This window comes from Typopeltis vanoorti, chromosome 11 (genome assembly GCF_054136105.1).
Source record: "Typopeltis vanoorti isolate ZY-2024b chromosome 11, IOZ_Tvanoo_1.0, whole genome shotgun sequence".
Lineage (NCBI taxonomy): Eukaryota > Metazoa > Arthropoda > Arachnida > Uropygi > Thelyphonidae > Typopeltis > Typopeltis vanoorti.
In genome coordinates this window covers 130,774,628-130,795,997 of record NC_143559.1, presented here as the reverse complement: position 1 = coordinate 130,795,997, position 21,370 = coordinate 130,774,628, and the positions used below count along the sequence as shown (strand labels likewise).

General features: G+C 30.0%; 1 protein-coding gene across 3 annotated transcripts in view; it reads left to right on the top strand.

Annotated features, from left to right (window-relative positions):
• The window catches only part of clu (clustered mitochondria protein homolog), a 502,466-nt gene extending 493,946 nt beyond the window's left edge, over positions 1-8,520 (top strand). For all 3 annotated transcript variants that reach the window (XM_090401006.1, XM_090401005.1, XM_090401004.1), the window contains exon 35: positions 6,074-8,520. In XM_090401006.1, the coding sequence (XP_090257132.1) occupies positions 6,074-6,218 (145 nt within the window). In that variant the 3' untranslated portion in view covers positions 6,219-8,520. The remainder of the gene's footprint in view (positions 1-6,073) is intronic.
• Positions 8,521-21,370: the final 12,850 nt, after the last annotated feature.

Genomic DNA, 21,370 nt, shown 5'->3' with positions numbered 1-21,370 from the left:
TATTATGTTAGATATATTTGCTAAAACCGAAGCCAGAAAAAAAAAAAAACTTTTAGTTTTCTTTTTTTAATTTGAATATATATATATATATATATATATATATATTCAAACTAGATTTGAACCACCAAATCCTTTCTTCGTGCGGTCAAGCGGCGTAGAGTGCAAACGCCACGTCTACTGAGCTACACAGGCTCCATACCACAATATCTATGTCAAAAAAGCAAACAGTTATTTGATTATTTTCTACTTTTGAGCTGAATGTTGGCTGTTAAGTTATAAAAGAATCAAGTGTCTTGCCTATGGAATCAAATGGCAAACACATCATCAATGAAGTGTAACCACACTAAGGCTTTATAAGTAGTTGTAAGTATTTTGTTCTCAAATTGTTCTGTGTAAAAGTTAAACCAGTTGATATAAGCCAGTTAATAAACATCTTTTTATAATTTAGTTTGTTTTGGTGTTGTAATACTGTTAAAATAAATTATAAATAACATTAACATCTTATCTTGTCAACTAGAATATTTTACTTTTCATCTCTTTTTCATCTGATATCTTTTACAGGATTTCCTCTGTTTATAGGGATTTTTTGATACATTTTTCAACTTTTCTGCTATTTATCTTTTATCTTAAAGTTTTCCCATGAAATTTTTTTAGCTATTTTTACACTTTTGTTTTGCTCTTCTGTATGTTTTCTGTATTCTCTCAGAGCATATGCTGACTCACTAAGAACTTTTGATATGCTTTCTTCTTTTCCTTTTTCCACCATGGAGTCCTGATATTTTTTTCCTCCTCCTAGATAAATGAATCATTCAATCACATTTTTCTTTGAAGTCTGTTGCTGCATGTCCAAGGTTTGATTCTTTTTATAACATTCATACATATTTTTTCTTCACATGGTATTCATTTTTATCCTGCTCAAAACTAAATGATAACTTCCTATTACAAATCTCCTGTATTCTCTTATCTCCATGGAGTAAGAAGACTCACTGTGGGAACCTTTATATTCTGAACTAGCATGAAAATATCATTTTCAAGAGTATGTGATCAATGAGACTCACCTTATTTCTTGTGTTCTTATTTCCTTTTTTATCTGTGTGCATTTGTGTATATCTTCATGTTGTAACATATTGTTAGTGATCACTGGCCTGTGTCCTAAACAGAAATCCAGCAGATACAATAATTATTAGCTTTTCTCTTTCCCAGAACATTTCTATATGCCTGGTATTCATTTACTACTCTGTTTAGATTTCCAACAAGGACTAACTTTTTTTTATGCTACTTTCTCTGATGACTTCTTCCTTAGTTGAACCTTCTGTACAACCATAGGTACATTAAGACCAGTAAGTCTCAATATACATTTCCTCATTTTGATGTTTATCCACTTGAAATTGTCTGCCATTCAAGATCATCTGTATGTTTAATGTTGAATAATAAGGTTGCTCCTTCTTTTCCTAATCATTATGGCCTTAACTTAAAGACAAGGAATGTACATCCAGGTATTTTATTTCATGAACAATAAATTATTCATATGTGATATGTATATTCAAGGTCTCCAGATAGCATGACTCATTTCTTATCTCTCTGTTCTTTTTCTTGTCATTTCTGCAAATAACTTATTTTCTGTTAAACTATCTAATCTCTCTCTCAGGTGACCAAAAGGTTTAACTTATCTATTCCTTAGTTTCAATTAGTTCTGCTAACATTAATCTTGAAAAAAAAAAAATAAATAAATAAAACATCCACACTACCACAGTTATGGTCAGGCAAGTCTAGCTGACCATGCCTTGGACATCTTGCACAGAATCAGATGTATGTTTCAGTGCAAAAATACAAACATAAAAGACCGTTTCTTGAAATGAGCTGCAGATTTAAAAAAAAATAATAATAAATATTTGTGTAAAACTTCCAAATATTTGGGAAACAGTAATTCCTAGACCTCCACCCAGCAGCCTTTTGCTTCCAAGCACCCATAGAAGATAACCTTATGACAAGTTAAGCTTCCAGTTAACAACATCCTCCATTTACATTTCATTCTTTTGCCACATTAGTTCTTTTTCAGTTAGAATTTGAATTGTTTTTGCAGTGATTTAGTTGAGTGCTTGTGCTCTTCTGTGTGAATGGAAAGCTTTTGGTATTGAGACCACATTTTTAGGTAAATAACGAGTTTAATAAATGTGAGCAATTAAGCAGATTTTGGTAAAGAAGCTTCAAAATGATATTGATAATTCTGCTCTAGCTGGATGAAATTTTTTAGTTAAGATCTATATTAAAATTTGTCAGTTTTGATTTCAATGTGATCATTTTTGGGGGAAAAATTAGAACAAAAAATTTTTTTGTCTAGAGATAAAACTATCTACACTGTATTAATGCATAGCAGTATACATGTCCGCATGGAGATGTGCTTTGCATTATGGGAGATACTGAGACAAGGAGTGATGAGAGCTTGGTCCACCTTTGCTCGGAGTTGCCTGGTGTTGCACCACCTTACCTCAGTCCTGAAGATATTTTCAGGCACAAACTTTGTTTGCTTACACTTGGATAAAGGATTAAACTAAATGTATTATAGTGTTGTCTACATCTTGGATGATGCTAGATATTCTTACGGAACACTTTAAAACAATGCTTTTCAGGAAAATTCATCTCTCTTGTTTTTTTGATCAGTTTCATTTGCGATGAACTGTCATTTGATGAATTGTTTATTTGATTAAATTGTTTATTCAGTGAATTGTCATTCATTGAATTATTATTTGGTAATAATTTTACCAAATTATTATTTGGTAAAATCTTTTGATGAATTTTCATGGCACAGTTGCTGTCACATTCTGTGGGCTTGCGCGTACCATATCCTAGGTCCACAGCAGTTAGATTTTTAATGAAAGCATACGAAACTTGGTGTAAGTTAAGCCTTGATTTTTGTTACATTGTGTTGGGATCCTAAGCATTTGTGTTATATATTGTCATCTGCGCCATTGTTATATATTTCACTCGTGTACGCCATTTTTATGTCGTTGCTCTTCCTATATTATTTTACTTCCCTTATGAATTCACCTCTCTACAATAACTACAAGACAAAAAATTTCCCTGACTAATATCTGTATCACGTCTTACATGTTCATTCTATAAGGAAAGCAAATTCTTTATCTCTAGCCGATTCCTAATTTTACTCATGTGCTTACCCTGACTGTTAAAGGTTATTCTTTGCTAAAGAAACGAATCCTTTAATTTCTTTCTGGGGTCGTCTCCTTTTCAGATATTGACAAATCTATTTTTTAAAGCTGCACCAGCCAATATCTTAGAATAAAGGGGACTCTTATTCAGGGAGACTTTTCCAGACCTTTGGTGCACATGGGTGAATAAATTTAGTGCTTGAACTCATAAATTAAATGCTTTACTGTGGTTAAGTAAATTCTGGTTTGCAGTCGTAACCTCTATAACAACATGTTATACCTTTCTTTCAATCCCCCCCCCCCCGCTATGGTTTGGATTAATGAGTGGTAGTTTTGGTTCATATCACAGGCAAAACTCAGGTATAAAAGAAAAAACATATTTATTGGAATCTAAAGACATAATATACACTTAGACCAATCTCACTTTCAATTAGTTCAATGACATGCTAAATCAAACTTTATCAAACTGATTAATACTGTAATGTATAAACAATAAATCCTTCTCTTGAGTTAAAGATTTAACACACATAATATACACATTATACTCTTCTAATCATTATTCTACCTACTGTGTTAGTCTTGCATATTAAACTAGTCACAATCATCTATAATCATTCCTAACAATTTGTCTTATGGACATTAGCCACTGCTAAATAATCACTTAAAGTTCTTAAATACTGTCCATACTCGATTAATACACTACAATGATCTTTCTCTTTTACCGACTAGGTAATTATACAACAAAATCTGTACTTTACCATTTCTTGGGGCAGAGTCTCCAGGTCTATCTGAACTTTCCTTTGTTTGAATTACCTTTCGATACTTCCATAAACCTGCATCCACGTGGTGGATCACTATGGTCACCAGATTAAAACTATGCTCTACACCTGGCGGTTTTCCCTCGTCTATTCTCTATCTGTTTCGGGCCATCCTCATTTCTAGCTGCCGGTTCATAATATACGTCTGCAATAGTATTCCGTCAGAACTTTCAGCGAAGGCAGCATGTGCCGACATCTCACGCTTTAGTACAGGCAGAAATTCAAACATTGAAGGGAAAGGCGCACCTTCCGATATCGAGCTATCGCCAAGAAACACCATCAGGAACCACCAGTCCACGAGAGAAGTCAAATCATCATCCAGCAAAACAGGCGAAAAAGCCTTTAGAAAGGGGTGCAAACCCTTTTTATTCTCCCTTCACTTCCCCCCTTTTAGCACCCTGTTACTAGCATCGATAGCGCCCTCTTACTTTCCTTTCTGCGATCTTTTCCTGCCCGCTACTTTCTTCATCTGCAGCAACTTCGGCACATCACGAGATCATAGCAGCGTCTTCTGGGAAACGAATGTGCGTCGCTTTCCAAGATTGCCAATGCCTCAGGCCCACCTGTGACCTTTGGACTATTGTTTACATCTAATTTATCCATTCATTGTACACATGATGTATTTCATATAATACTAATTCATGTATAAATTAGTATTATATGATGTATTTCATATAATACTAATTTATACATGAAGTTCTTTACATGGTATTACAATTCTACTAAAAGGAGGTAATTCTATTTCTATTTACAGTTAGTACTTTATTTCTTCTGCTCGAGTACAAGTTTTTTCTCTCAACTGATTTTTCTGACTTGTTAAATCCTGAATGAATCGTTTCTTTAATAAAGTGCTTCATTCAGGATGTAACATTTGCAAGTCTTCCCTGAACTTTCTTGTAAAACAGTTGTGATCAATATATGGCATTTTTGTTCATTGCCAAACTGCTTGATAGTCTGCAGTAGTTGTGTGGGGTGCGAAGCCTGATTTATGCTGTCTTCTATGTACCTAGGATATGACACACATCAGGCACAGAACATAACAGCAACAACTAGCAGTGTTCCAATATGCATATATTAATGAATTTAAGGTTTTTATTTTAGTTACTTATTTGTATATACCAATTGTTTAGTTATGATAACATCTAATATGTGTAATTGTTTCTAGTCTTTTGTGTATAACTTTTTTACTAATACCTGTTATGATGCAAGTCTGAGAACTTACAAAACTTGTAGGGTTATAAATTGCTCATTTTTATTAAATTCATTATTTACTTAAAATGTGGTCTCAATACTGAAAGCTTCCCACAGAAACTTATGTTTTCAGCTATGTGCTCTTGTCATAGTTGTAATTTGTGTGCTGAAGATGCTGGGTAGATACCAGCAACATATTAGTAAGCTCAGTAAATTATTTTTTCTCTTGGTGTTTATACCATGAAACGCTGTTATGAATAAAGTTTTATTTATAGTAAAATAACTGTTTAAACAGCAGTGAAAACTAATAAACCAGATAAGTTAAATATATTGTTTTTCTCCTTCAATCTATTGCTAAATACCCCTCCCCCTTCCCAGTTGCAGGTTATGTGGTTTGTTGTACAACAGTGAACATCACAGATTTCTGATTGGCCTTCTTGCATAGACTTGTAAATGATTGTCATATGTGTTGTATAGTATTATTATGCTGGTTTACATATGTTAGTTTTGTATTTATATATCAAAATTCATATTTTAACTAGAAATGATAAAATATTAAATTTCATCTGTCATATTGCTTCTTTTATATACTAGATTTTGAGAAAACTGTTAGTGGTTCCCATTGCATTATTGTGAAATATATTTAAAATACTATAAAGTATAAATTATCTTTTCCTTTTGTATTTGTCATTCACTCTCATAAGAGGTTTTTGGTAGAAATAGATTTTAAGCTCTAATAGGAGTAGGGATTTGTAATTTCCAGGACAGTTTTTAAAACTAAACAATGAGATAAAAACCAGCTTCTTTTCCCCCCCCCCCTCTTGTATTAATATTATAGTAGAATAAGAGAATAAATAGAACTTAGTAGAATATGTAGAATTTTGCTTTCTTTTCCAGTCAACAAGACATAGAAAATTTTAAGGCAGAATTTGAAAGACGGCAGCAAAAGGAACATGGCAATTTCCAAATATTAAAGAAAGTAGAAACTGTTGACAGTGACACTGAAACAGATGCTACCACAAAAGATGCAGCCAGCAGGTAACCTGGTTAGAATATAAGTGGATTATCAGTATGTTCCCTAAGTCCAAATGGAGTTCTGGAAGAACTCTTGTACAAGCAATGCAAACATAGTCATCTGTATTGTTTGAGTGATAAAAAATAGTTCTGATAATGTTTTTCTCCTGAAATTAATGAGCAGTGATTCAGATTTGTTTGTAGATATGCACACAGTATTCTAATTTTACTGGTAGTTGGAGAAATATGGAACTGCAAAATGTGTTGACAGCCAATGCAAGTGAGGGAAAAAAAAAGAAAAGAAAAGAAAAATAAAAGCAAAACTGCCAATTGAAGACTGTAGAATAGAATGTTTGTTGTGTAAGTAAATATTCACATCAAGTTTTGTAAATCTGACATGTTATAAAAAACAAACAAATATAATTGCATTTAAAGTAGATGAAACTTGATTTGTTACTGAACTTTTTCTCATACATCCCGTGATGATCATTATTTCCAAAGAGATAAGATGTGTTCTCGTAAACATGTGAAGCTTTCAAATTTTTAAACCTTATTTCTGCAGATTCTTCATGTTAAAAACTGCTTAATTCCAGATTGTGGAATTTTAAAAAAAGGAAAAAATATTTCCTGTAAAATTCACTGAAAATGTAAATACATCTTGCTTTTTTTTTTTTTTTTTTCATACAGTTGCTGTTGAATTATACTCAGCATTGTTGATCATCCACTGATTTATGAAGGTGTAAAAGAATATATATATTTTAAAGTGCACTGAAATTAATGTAATTCTATGTTTACGGTTTTATATACTTATTGATGTGTTGTAATTGGAGAGCTGACATTTGTGGAACAGTGCGGAGTTGTATGCATCAGCTTAAACTCTCATTGTTATTGTGACATAGAACAAAAATTACATAAAGAAGGTTCTAGTCAGATCTATGTCAGCAGCTTTGTTTATGTATTTAAGTGTTTTTGCAAACTACAGAAACAAAGAATTTCATAGAATGTGTGTGTTTAAAACTGACTATTTTGCCTATTCTCATATTTCAACATGTTCAATTCTGTGTCTCTTCATGCAGATATTTTCCTCAGCTTAATGTTTTTCAAATAGAAAATTAAATTCCTCTTTGAAGATATTTTCAGTATTTTTATAATCTTTTTAACTTTTTATGAAAAGAACTATAATTGTCAGTGTTTATTAGGAACTTTTTTATGTTGTGAAAGATGCACAGCTGTATTCTGTAGCAGCTTGCTGCATACTAAAGAACTATGAGGACTAACTGAACAAAACAAACAAAAAAAAAAAAGGAACAAATATGATAAAGTTATTAAAGATCATTTATAAACAAGAGAGCCTAACTTAGAAAAAAAAAAAAAATATATATATATATATATGGCTGATTTAAGTTAGGATAAATTCAGTTTTTTTGATTAAATTTTTTCAGAGTTAGCAACTTATGTGATTTCATAATTGATTACATACATTTGTGCATACGATGTAATTTACTTCATTAACAAAAAAGTATATCTAATTCGAACTATTGATTCATAATATCAGCTTGGCCATAAACGAAACTTGCAATAGAAATTGCATTGCTTAATATATTCTTAGTAAATTGATTATGCTGTTGATTGTTAATCTGTAACTTCAGAGAAACAGTAAAACATTTAGAACTGTTCCATTATTTTTTAATAATGCAGTATGAGAACACATTAATCTTTATTTAAATAATTGCTATAATAAATGAGTCAAAAGAAATACAAAAAAGCTTAATTTATTTTTCATTAAAATAGTTTTCATTAAAATACAAGTTTAAATTGAGAAATTCATAATTAAAATTTTGCTACTTCATAAATAATTATTTTAAACTTAATCATTGCATGATAAAATTGTATGTGCATCTGTGAGTGTGTATGCACACTTGTTTGAGACAGTTAAAACTATTGATAATGTTTATTACTTTTTCAATTCATATATGTAATAGGAAGAAGTAGAAAATTTGCATGTCCAGTCTTTGCATACTTTTTACATACAGAAGTTACAGTATTTTTTCAGACTAATTTTGATTAATCTTATTTTATTTATTTTCAATCATTCTTCACTGTAAAATATTTTAAAGTGGAGAAAGATTTGTTAACTTCTGTTTTATTAATCTGTTTACCAGATTAATCTGATCAACACTGAAGGTGCAAAAAATCTATTAATTGTTTTTACTATGCTTGGTTGTATTTAAACATTAAAAAGCTCATTTTAGTAATGTACAAATAGGTGAATGTCTGTCTGTCTACAATACATATGGCCATGGAACATAATATACTACAGACTGCCTTAATTTATTCATCTGAAATGCACTTTAAGCAATTTTATCGTTTTTATATATGATGTAATTTTTGTGGAACAGTATTTGAAGTAAGTCTTTGGTGTGGCATACATCCTTCTAGCTTTATTGAAGATGCCTGCAAACAGGTGTTGTAGATAATTGTTTCAAAATATTGCAATTTAGGTATCGAGATATACATTATATTAATTATTTTTAATTACTATTAGTAAATAGAACCTCAACTCATGAACCTTGTTAGTGTTTTGTTTATCTATTTGTGTCTATCATAGAGTCAATAGTTAAGAAGTGTTAGATGAATACTTGCTATCTTCACATTTTTATGTGATGATATTGTTGTGCCTAGTTTTAGATACATTTAAAATTAGACTAGAGGACCAATGTGAAATGTAAATTAGTTCATATGGCAGTTGGAATAAAATGGCACTTAAGATATATTGCTTCTGGAAATAATGCTGTTTCTTTCAAACTGTAATGCTTTTATTGCCTTTAGAATTAGAATGATTTTCTTATCAGCTCAAAAGGTAGATTATAGTAAGTGAATAAGGTTTAAGATTTTTTTTTGTTGTTGTTCAGAGCTTATGTCAAATTATAAGTTAAATTTTTTTAAGCTGTGGTTTAAGTTCACAACCCAATTTCAAGATTCATCATAGTACATGTGATATAAATGGTAATCCTTCAGTTATATTGTGTAATGTTATTGATTACTGATTAAGTTGGTGCTTTTTTTTTTTTTAAGGCTATCCATTTTAGAATATCAAATTGTGAGACCGTTTTCATTTGGTGTTGGAGTGGTCTTAAATTGTAGTTTTGCATTATGGATGATTTCTTAATTTTTTTCATGAAAAAAAAAAAACATGCTAAGCAGTTTTCACCAGTACATTGTTAATCAGTGATTCTAAACTTCTTGAAGGACTTCCTTTCTCTTTAAATTATGCTTTCATTTTGTGTTATTTTTTAATTTGATCTTGACAACACATTTGATAGGTAAAAAATACTCCTTAGAGTTTGCAAAATTGTCTTGGCTATTTTTAGTGCCACTAATTTAATCGCCTAAATATTTCAGTACTTTTATTGAATAGTGCTTAGTAAATTTGGATTATTGCAGGCTACACATGATGTGGATCACTTCTGTTTTAATCACACGCTTTTGAACATTCATCCTACATGTTGTATGGAGAAAGTAAATATTCTTGATACTTTGATTCCTGGAGGACTGTTGGTAATTAAAATCATGCTAATAGGAAAAAATTTCAACATTTGACCAAACTTATTTTAAAAAATGTCTGAAAATAATCTTTTAAAAACATTTTGCCTTATAATATCATATCTGTTGCAATGAATAGCTTCACAAAGGGAAGCAAGAGATTTTATTAATAAAGTTCTTCGAACTTTAACTGTTGTGTATTTGAAGTTTTATGGAAGTGAGAATTTCTACAGTTGATCCTGTTTCTGGTCTTTTAAAAGGAACTGTATAAAAATCTGAGTATGTGTGTTTTTATAGCTAAATTATATTTTGTCTTATCTGGAATTCAATTCATTATTTTCTTATTAGCTTAAAATTGAAGTTTCCAGTAAATGTTTGTTTGTATTCCTGATTTGTATTTTTTTTTTATTCCTGAATGTATTCCCCATTTGATTACCTATATGCGATATATTGTTGTGCATTACTTGCTTAATAATAATCAGTTCTTAATACGGAAAATATTGTATTATTATTAGTCTTTTAAGAAATAATGTTAGTACTTTATTCTTACAGTTAAATTAACAAGGGAGGCACAAAGTAGTAAAAGTGAGAAAATTTTGTATTTATAAAAATATTTGAATTTCATATTTAAATATATTATTTAAAAGATGGTGGCTGAAGTTTTTTATTTTTTATTTTATTTATTTTTGTTAGAGAAAGGTTACATGCAATTAATCCAAGTATCCATAAATTATAAGTAGTTTTTTAAAATTGTCAGTTTTTAGTATCATTTCTACCCATGTGTGCCAAGTAAAAAATATTACTCTTAAGTTAGTCATAGGTTTAACCATCTTGTCAGATCAGAAGTGAGGTTTATGAAGGTTGACTCGTTGACTGTAGTAGACCATTAAGTGATGTAATCAAGTTAAGTAATATTCCCTAACTCTGATTCGAAATGAAATATTAAGCATCTTAATACTTCATTTTGGAATTTATTTTTCTGCTAATAAGCATATATTATTTGTAATTTGCATTTTGTTCAGTCAATTTTGAAGTAAAATATCTTTAAATTTAATTTATATCCTTCAAGTATGTTTGTCTTCAAATTATTAGTCGCATTAACAAATGTTATAGTTTTATCATTTTCATCTAAAAATAGATTAATAATACTAGTTATGTTCTTTCATTACTGTTGTGTATATATATATATCTACAATGAGTTTTTAATAGATATTAATTCTCATGTAATTGAAATTGTTTCCTACTTTGTGGTGTCACCAGTAAACCAATGTGCAAATGTCCAGTCACAAATATTGCAGAAATCTTGAGTACTCATTAAATGAAAGAAATAAATTAGCAAGAAAATGAGTATTTTAATAAAATTTTGGATAACATTTGTTATGTTATTTTAAGAATGATTTTTAATCAATCTTTTTTTATAAAGCATTCAAAGCTTCCAAAGAACTTATCAAAATTATATAATGCAAATATTAAAAAAAAAAAAGTCCATCACTTATAACTGTTCTAACATTCAACTGAAATTAAGTTTTTCTAATTTTGACGAATATGAGTCCATCTTGGAAAGTTAGCATGCAAGTCTGAGTCCATTGTTATTTAATAAGCAACATTTAAAATTTGTGTCAACATGCAACAGATTGTCTTTGGAATTTTAATTGATTGTAATTTTACAAAATAAGCAGAAATGCAACTTGCACTCAACTGCGGCTATATCAAACATTGTTATAACCACATTTTTTACTATGACCAGATTATCAGAATGTTGCAGTTAAAACCTATACATACCATGCTGTTCTGAATAAAATTCACTATAGTACACTATCCACTATAACAGACCTACCCTTGTGGTGGTATATATAATATTTCCAGTCTGGTTGGCTAACTGGTTAGTGAATCTTCTTTCCAACCAACAGGCTGCAGAGATGTATCCCACCACAGGCAAGGATGTCTGTGAATGTGTAAGTGGAAAATGAATTTCATTGCCCAGTATGAGACTACCACTCCACTTACTGGAAGTCTGAAGTGGCTTGAAAAATTTTCATGTGTGTTCTGTAGAGCAGAGTTTTTTTTTTTTTTTTTGGATTATGTAAAAAAATTTAAAAAACCTTACCCCACCCACACTACAAACATACTATAGGTTTACAACCTTTCTTGCAGTGGTAGTCACAAAATAAAATGAATTGGTAAACAACCAAGTATTGTAGTAGCTTGACACAGAAATTATTATAAATATTCAGCTGCAAAACCACACTGCAGCTACTTGACATTGTATACAAAAGCACACCATAAGGATAGTTTATTCTGAAGATAATGACATTAATATGGCAATATGTGTGCAATTATAGGTTTTAATTTGCTGCTTATTAACAAGATGTGAGACTAAATATGAACAGTGCATCTACACTAAAGGATTCATTACCTCAACTCACTTTGTCAAATTTAACTCATAACATAGTTTCTCTTAGAAGAAAAATCTGTTTTTTTTTTTTTCCTTCTCTTTTATTCTTGGATATATATTGATACCTGTTACCTAATAATATATTTTTTAAATTTCTTTCTGTAGTTTGATTTGATTGATTTTGCAGTGATGATTGCAATAAATACAACTTTATAGTTTATTGTTAATCTAATTCTGAAGAAATTTTTTTCCATTCTTCTCTTCTTGTTTCTCTCTGTGCCATAGCAGTGTGTACATTGTTTGGCTTGTTGTGGCTTCCACCCATAAAAGGTGTTTATTTATGGACCTGTAATACATTTGTACTGTGGGTGGGTTATAGATTTTTTTCTATTTTTATTAATTTTATTTATTTTTTTACATAATCTCAGAAACCCTGCCCTATAGAGACCAAACATGGAACCTTATCAAGCCACTTCAGGTCTCCAATAAACAGGACGGTGATCTCTTGTACTGGACAATGAAATTCATCTCTATCTCATGTGCCTTGTCTTCCATCCTCCTTGAAAAAGCCTAATCTGAGCAGCTGCTTAGAATATATTCATTATCCATTCCTTTGACTTATCTTTACTATGCCAGTCTTCTCAGTAATATTTTTGTCATAACCAGTATTTTTTTTAATTACACATCACATGTTTTTTATTCTTAGTATATCTTCCACCTGCCACTAATTCATTTCTAATCAAAATATTCTGGTTACACATCTCACCTAGACTGTCATTAGCTGTTGCTGCCTGATCATATATAAGTTATTACATAAGGTGCCTCCATAAGACTCATCGTGGCTCATGAGTCAAAAGACTCATCAATCATTATCAAACATTGTTTATATCATATACCACATTTCCTTGGTAATATATCTATCGCACTACATTTCCTTAATTATTGTTTTACAATTATGTTCACAAATCTCACAGTACTAATGACATATGACACACATGGTCCAGTTTTCGCTTTGTATTTGTCCTTGTAAATGGGGGGGAATAACTAGCAGAATTATTAATGACCTCTCTAATGTAAAAAGAATTAACATTAATGACTAATGTATTTCTCAGCTCATGCCTTTATACTACAAAGCCATGCTTGGTTACACCAGTCTTCGTTTATGCAGTATATAAGGATCATTTGCAGTGATGCTTATTCTGTGTCTTGTGTAACTATATTTCTATTGAAAATCTTTTTTCCACATGCTATATTGAAATAGTTGCTCACCAGGTATGAATATGTATATCACATAAGCTTGTGTAATAGTCATACTCACAGTTCAGTTACCCCTCCTCATTAAAGAAGGAAAGAAAATAATAAATAACATTTTAATTTTTTAAAAAATGCAAGCAGCTGTAGCAGAGGAGATGGAACTTAATACATTCAAAAATCAGAAGTGCAAAATTGATCTAATTTTTGCAATAGCAACTGAGGGATATTTATCGATGGCATGTGGGAACAGGCCAGTTATGTTTATTTTACTGCTGAATGTGAATGGTGATATTTATCAGTAAATACATATGGATAAATGTAGTAATTATATGCTACCTCATGATCCCAAAGAAATGTGAAGTATGCAAAAACAGTCTATATTCTACAAAAGATAAAGTATGTTCTGACAGATGATTAACATCTCAAAATAAAGACTGCTGCTTTGTGAAAAGTCTTCCATAAGCTAAGCTAGGATACTCCTTTCCACCTGCTTGGATATATTGGTAAATCAACTTCAAATTAACATTCCATTTCAGTTGAGGATGAATCATGTCAGACTGTCATCATGGGAAAAGATACAGTAGCCTGAGTTGGAATTAACTGAGAAAATATAATGGGACTCTAGATGACTTGTAATTTATTCACAAAAATAATGTGTGAAACATGTCTAGAAAGATGGAACAAATTGATATATATGGCATTTATATATATGGCAGCATGTGATCAAAAGCAATTGACCTTGCATGCTCTGCTATATATTAGCTAGAATTTTTTTGAGAATGATTTACCATTGTACAATTTTTATTGCTTTTATAGAAAGGTTATTTTTCACTTGGTTAGAGTATAATAAATTTAGTTTAATCCTTTATCCAAGTGTGAGCAAACAAAGTTTGCGCCTGAAAGTATTTTCAGGACTGGGATAAAGGATTAAACTAAATTTATTATATTGCTTTTATAGTTTAATTTTAAGTTGTCAAATACTTGGATTCACTTTTCACTATTTTTTTCTTAAGTATTCAAAGAGACTTTTTTTTTTAATATAAACTTTGTCATTGCATAATATTCTTTTAAATTTCTTAAACTTGCAATAATAATAATTTATATACTATATGTAAATATCCAATTCATAGCTTTGTCATAATCACCATGCAAAGAGGGATGCTTAAACATGTATATATATTGCTTCAAGTTTGAAGCATCTTGAAACATTTATCAAAGTTTGGACACTTTATTTATAAATGTCTCTTAATACATAAAAATACTGCATTTTCACATTATTAACATTTAATGATTAAAATCACTAAATTTTAATTATGATCATGTAGCTTTCTATCATTTCTTTCCTTTTTGTTAGTGATAACTGTATTTCAACTTTCAAATAATTTAGTTTAATGCTAGTAGACTTTTATTGAATAAAAATATTTTTTATTGGTTCTTCAGATGTTTTTTTTTTTTTAAACTGATAAGTTTTTCTTGATAAGACCTGCTTATCAAGTTTTCTTTGAACTGATGAAAACATAACAGTGCAATTTTGCTAGTTTCTCTGAAATCACTACTATATCCCTTAGCGTGATGATCTAAAAATATTAATACTTGTTTGGTAATGAATTTAAAACTGGAAATTATATTAAATTTTATTATACACATTATTTAGGTTTGTTAAATCTTACATACATTAGGGAAACTTATTAAACATTTAAATACCCAAAGTGTACAAAAATACAAAGAACTAGCATGGTGGAATGGAGTAAATTGCATGCTAAAGGTTTTTAGAAATGAACATAAATCTAAGCAATTTTCCGAAATGGCATAACGTTTTAGTAGAGGTTATCTTTTATTGACAAATTTTAAAATTAATTTGTTTTAACATTCATTGTTAGCCTTTAACTTTTTTTTAAAATATTTTCTTAGTAATATTAAAAACATTGGAATTGCATGTAAATTCTTCTCTAAGCATGTTTTTAACATTTAAGTACTATGCAATCATATTTTGGGAAAATTTTCTTCTGTTGCAATATATTTGCCTCAGTGAATTTCTAACAGTATATATTTCTCTCCCCCACAGGGAGAAATTAAACAGCATTTATCTTGAAGATTGTTAAATCAGGAAGTCTTGAAAGGGCACCTGTTATTTTTTAAAAAATAAAAGTTATAGTAACTTTTATGTGGGTTACTGAATTTATTTTCGAATATGAAAATCTCAGAAATATTTATTACTGAAAAGCTTTAAATTATCACTAAAGCGCAATACATAATCTGATATCTTTCTTGCATTAGTAGCACGAATAATTTGTAGTCTGATAGATATAAACTTGCTGCATCATTCTGCTTTGATTTAAAAAGTAAAGCAGAGAGGTTCAAATTTCATGGGTATTCGTTAATAGCATAATTGATTATTTGGATAGAAAGTGGAATTTTTTTCTCCTCTGTCAAAAATTATGAGAAAATTTTATCTTTTCATTTATTAAATCCAGTAAAATAAGAAACCCTGATTGAATACTCTTGACAACGTAGTGGGAGTGAATAAGTCTCTGCTCTCTAGCCAGCAGGCTGCAGGTCCAAATCCCACTGTGGACATAATGTTTATGAATGTTTGTTGTGAATGAATTTCATTACCCTGTGGGAAACACACTGCCTTGAAGAGACTCAAAGACGTTTGTCTCTTGAGCTGGATTATCATGGTTGGCTTAACCCACTCGTGGTATTTAAGTACTACAGGTTTATAACTGATGGTTGGTTCACATGCATGCAAACACTCACAGAAACACCAAAAAAAAGTAATTTGGAACTGTTTGAGATATAAGCTTAATGGTATTAACACAGTTGAACATTTTCACTAAAAATCCAGTTTTCCCTTGTAGATAGTGATTTATAAAAATCACTTAAGTTTCACATAAGCCAATATATCTCTTTCTCTCTGATATGCATGTGCACACACACATGAAAGAGAAAAACTATGGCAAAAATTAAAATTATCTTTTAAAAAAAAAAAAAAACTTGCAAAGTGGAATGGAAGTAAATATTAATTAATTTTTCTTTGTTGGCATATTACATATATCTAGATTTGCCTAGTATTTTTTTAAAGCATAATTGTCTCTCTCACTAAGGGGGGACAAGAAAACATTCATTTTGTTTTCTTTTTAAGTGACAATATTATATTTCAGAGTACACTACTATTGAAGCAGCAAGATTTTGGGTTATTTATGCTAAATAACACAGTGTTGAGTGAGCATGCTGGAACAGCTAATTTAATGTATTTTGTAGTACTGTAATCATGAGTAATGTGTAAGCTTGAATTATGGAAAATTTTTTCAATTCTGGAAAAAGCTGAAAATGTTGGTTACTGGTAGGAACCAAAATATAACCATTTTGGTCATCATAATATTAGACTGTGTGAGCAAAATGGAAGGGAGAGATATCTGTATACAAAGAATATTTATCTTTTCACTGAATACAAATATGAGTAGCCGTTTCTTGCAGTCAGTTAAAAATGATTCGGGTAGTTTCAGTAATATACATTGTGAACTGAAAAAATGTATAATATGTGAATGCATATGTTGATAGTATAAATGACAATCAGAAATTTATACGAATATTTATTTGATTTCCAGAGAATAAGTTGATATCAATGGCACAATTAGGATTTTTCTCTGCATAGCAAGCTGAGAGGCCCCACCACAAGTATGCATATTGTGTCAAGATCCACATTTAGGTATTGTGGTACAGTGGTTATGTCAGTGCTATATATGTCAACTTGTTAACAAAAGAAAATTTGGGTGACCACATTCTAGAAATAAGAATCAATTTTGAATGCATATTAAGTATTTATATTTTCTACATTTTTTTAAAATGAATTTGAGTAATTTTTAATACTAATATTTAAAAGTGTAATACTTCTATTGGTTCTTTGGAAGTTTTGACATGATTTGTCTTAATACAATTTCACAAAATGTTAGAGAATAAGAGTGTAGAACTGACTTGAGAAGGACTTGTCACATTAAATAATTTGTGTTTGAAGTCAATTTTCTGAGTAAATCTTTTTTTCTACAAGAAGGTTTAATTGGATTATAGGTGAAAAAGTAAATTAAGGATCTTTAGCTTTGTTGTAATCTAGTTATATTAGGTTTGCAGGGAAACATCCCTGTCAGAATAAGGACCGACCATTTTGTTTGCATAAGTTAAAGATATCAGTTCACTCAGCTTGAACTGAACATAATTGTGATGTATCATCACATTTTAGAGCTTGCAGCACTGTTGCCTCACTTGTTTAAAAGTATTGTCATTTATCAAGAAGCCTTTACATTTTGTACATTTTTGTCATGGGATCTTTTCATAACATAAAATGGTGGATTTTAGATTAGATGAAGTTAGAGAGCAGGGTAAGATGATTCAGTGGAATGAACTTAATATACAACGAAGGTTTGAAGTTCAAAGCAGACTCCATAAAATATAACTTTCTGCAACTTTAACTGAAAATATCAAATGCAATAAAATGTCCTCATTTGTACATGTCGTGTCAAATTAGTAATTAATGGAGTTCTGTGCACAGTTAATTAATCAATTTAAATACTGTGCATTGTTTATTTGGAATAGAGATGCTAACCTATTATTTTTAGGTAATTTTTAGACTGGTTGTCTAGTGGTATTATATTAATTAGCTATTATTATTTTTTGTATTGAAAATAAGTTACGTTATTAGAGAATCTGCATTTATACCTGTCCATTGATATTCTGTAATGTCATTCATTCATATGAGAATATTTCTTGTATGGTGTCCAAAGTTAAATATGAATTCTCTATTTTAATTAAATAATTAAAAATGAAACTATGCCATCGTCATAGTTTAGTTACATCCTACAGTATCCTTTACTGGTTTCTTATGTTGTACTTCTTTTATTGAACATCAATTTTGCTTTGTAACTAGAACTGTTGAGTATTTAAATGTCTTAAATGATCTTCCTGATAAAGCCACAAACAAAAATTTACAGATTGATCACTTGTTACTGGCTCTTTAGAAAACTGAATTCAGAGCTATATATATTTTATTTCTCTAGATAAAAATTATTTTTTTTGTGAAGTAATTGCCTCTTAATGTTAAAAAGCATTAATGGCTTAGTATTTGAATGGTGTGTGCGCGTGCGTATGCAGGAAATTAGTTGAAAGCCTCTCGATTCATGTGCTCTTTATTTCGCTATTAAAACAAATTGCTAGGAGCTAATAGGTAACATTGTGATGAAATCAGTGCTGTCATTGACAAACATGATGGTTTGACAGTTTAGGGTTTTAATTTTTATATGTACAACAAACACTACACTCGTATCTCATAATTTATGTTTAGAATCCATTCTCCAAACACTCCTTCATTTTTGCATACCATTTATACAGAATCACTGGAATTGCACTTGTGCCTTATCACAAGCATTATCCTAATACAGGTAAAATTTTTGAGGTGTCTTCCCTTGTGCTGCTTTCCCTACACATCACAAAACATGAATAATAAAAATTAAAATAAAGACTGTTGGCTTGTTCTGCTGTTCTGTTAATGTGTGATATTGTGCAAAAAAGAAAATGTATTCTCCTAAGTGTTGTGTAGTACTTGTATTACCATTGAATTTATAATACCAATGTTAATGTAAATATACCAAGTGAATATTGCCTGATATGCATCCATACGTTATATGGATCTATAAAAATATTATATTAAGATATTGAATAAAGGAGATGAAAGTTTTGATTGAAGTAGTGATGTAGATTTTGAAATTCATTCCTCTGGGTGGTATACTATTTAAATATATTACCTATGCACTATAAATGCCAATTAAATTATGAAATAAAATTTGTGAAATGGGACTTCATTTTTTTCTTCTCTGGTAATGTTTTTTCTATAGTTGACTTATTCTTAATTTTTGTTTTCTAATATGCAATCAATACTTGTATAGGTTTACTTATAACTGGGATGTCCAAACTGTTTTGCATCTTCTGTTAGGGTTCATTCAATTTGATTGCATTCGTTAGTTGCTTATGATTCTAATTTAAACACATATCATGTTAGTGTTTTACTCAAGTTTGCAATTAGCATTCTCTTAATCTTGGATAAATCTGATAAGAATACCACATTCAAAATGTTATGTGAATCTGCAAATCCAAGGTTATTCTTTTGTTGAAAAGATGTATCATTGTTGTAATTTTTATGTATGCATAAAAGATAATGAAACTATCATAATGGTTTCATTTGCAACTTAAAATCTTTTCAGTCTCTTCACAGTAAATAAATGCATAGAAAAAAAAAAGAATTTAAGAAATAGCTATAGGTTTTCCTTATTTGGAAAAATCCCATTAACAAGTCTTGATTTCCTCTCCTCCCTTTCATATTTTCTTTAATATATCAGACTTGGAAAATTTGATAATCAACTTTTATTTTTCTGTGAGAGCTGGTCCTGATAACAAAAAAAAAAAAGTTTCCACATGTGTGTAAAGTAATCATATTTTACTAATCTTTGTCAAATTCGATATTCTCATCAGTTTATTAAGAAATACAAAGATCAGCATTTCCAAAGCATTGTTCCTAATTATAAGTTTTCTAAACTGATGTCTTCCACAATAACTTGCACTCCTTGTTGCTTAACATATTGCAGCATGAAGTCAAGTATTTTATAACTGTGATGCATCTGAAGTATCAGAATACAAAAGGGTATTTTTTATTTATTATTAGGTTTTATATATATATATATATATATATATATATACTGCATCCATTGATAATGATTTTTTTGAAGCAGAGATGTGGGCTTTTGATTTGGTAATGTTAAACTCTCTGCAAGTAAAGTTAATCAGTAACATCCATTTGGTGATGAAATCTCAGTGATGCATTTTTGTTGTTCAGCAGTATAGTACTTACATTTCTCAAATATTTTATTGAATTTTTCATGAGGTGTGGGAAAGACATAAATTTTTCATTATTCCTAACTTTAAGCCATTCCTTGATTTGACTTTTAGGAGAGAGAGAGAGAGTATTTGAAAGCTAAGGATGTCTGCTTTCAAAACCATCTTTAAATTACACCAGCAGAAATAATTTAAAAAGTTGGCATGCTGCAAATCCCTACTGAACATATTTGTTAAGAAAATAAGCATTCTCTCTCTGTGTGTGCGCATGCTTGAGAGAGATTTGACTTATGCAAATGTTTGAAAGACAGGGATGTCTGTTTTCAATACCATCTTTAAAGTAAGCCAGCACAGTTTATTTTAAAAAAAAAATGGCACACCACAGATTCCTACCAAATCATCATTTATTTATTAAGAATATAAGCTATATATGTAAAACAGTTCCAGTTTGAAGAATGAGGCTGCATCAAATAGTTTATCACGTAAGGAAGTAGTTTTTGCATAAAACCAACTGTTTATTTAAATATAGGAGTTCTGAAATTTAACAAGTATATACAAACGTTTCAGCTTTTTATGCAAAATTAACGTGTAATGAACAAAAGAAGTATTATATTGATAAACAGCAAACTTGCACATCACCTTGAGATATAAGGATGTCAGCCTCTTCATGGAAATATTTAGAAATGCATAGTATCTTGAGTTTAAAATTTACTGTGTGTTGTTATTAAAATCAACAAAAAACTTTCATCTTCACAATTCAAGCTATTAGAATTGGTGGTATTAATCAACATTTCAATCTCTATCCATTAGTGCGATAGAAAATCATATATATACTGTATAAAGATTAAAACACAGAATTGCCTTTCTTGTTTAAGATATTTGTACAGATCACATCTGTAGCATTGCAAAAGTCATATTTCGTCGCCATGATTTGAACAGTGGTGATAGCAGCAAAAAGTTCTGTGTGCTTTTGATAAATAATCTAGTGTAACTTTAATACTGTGTAATAGTTATTATGCTAACAAATAGACATATGACAGGAAAAAGCAATTCATACCTTAGTTCATAACAAAATTGTTGCTGAGACATCAATTAAATTCTACTCT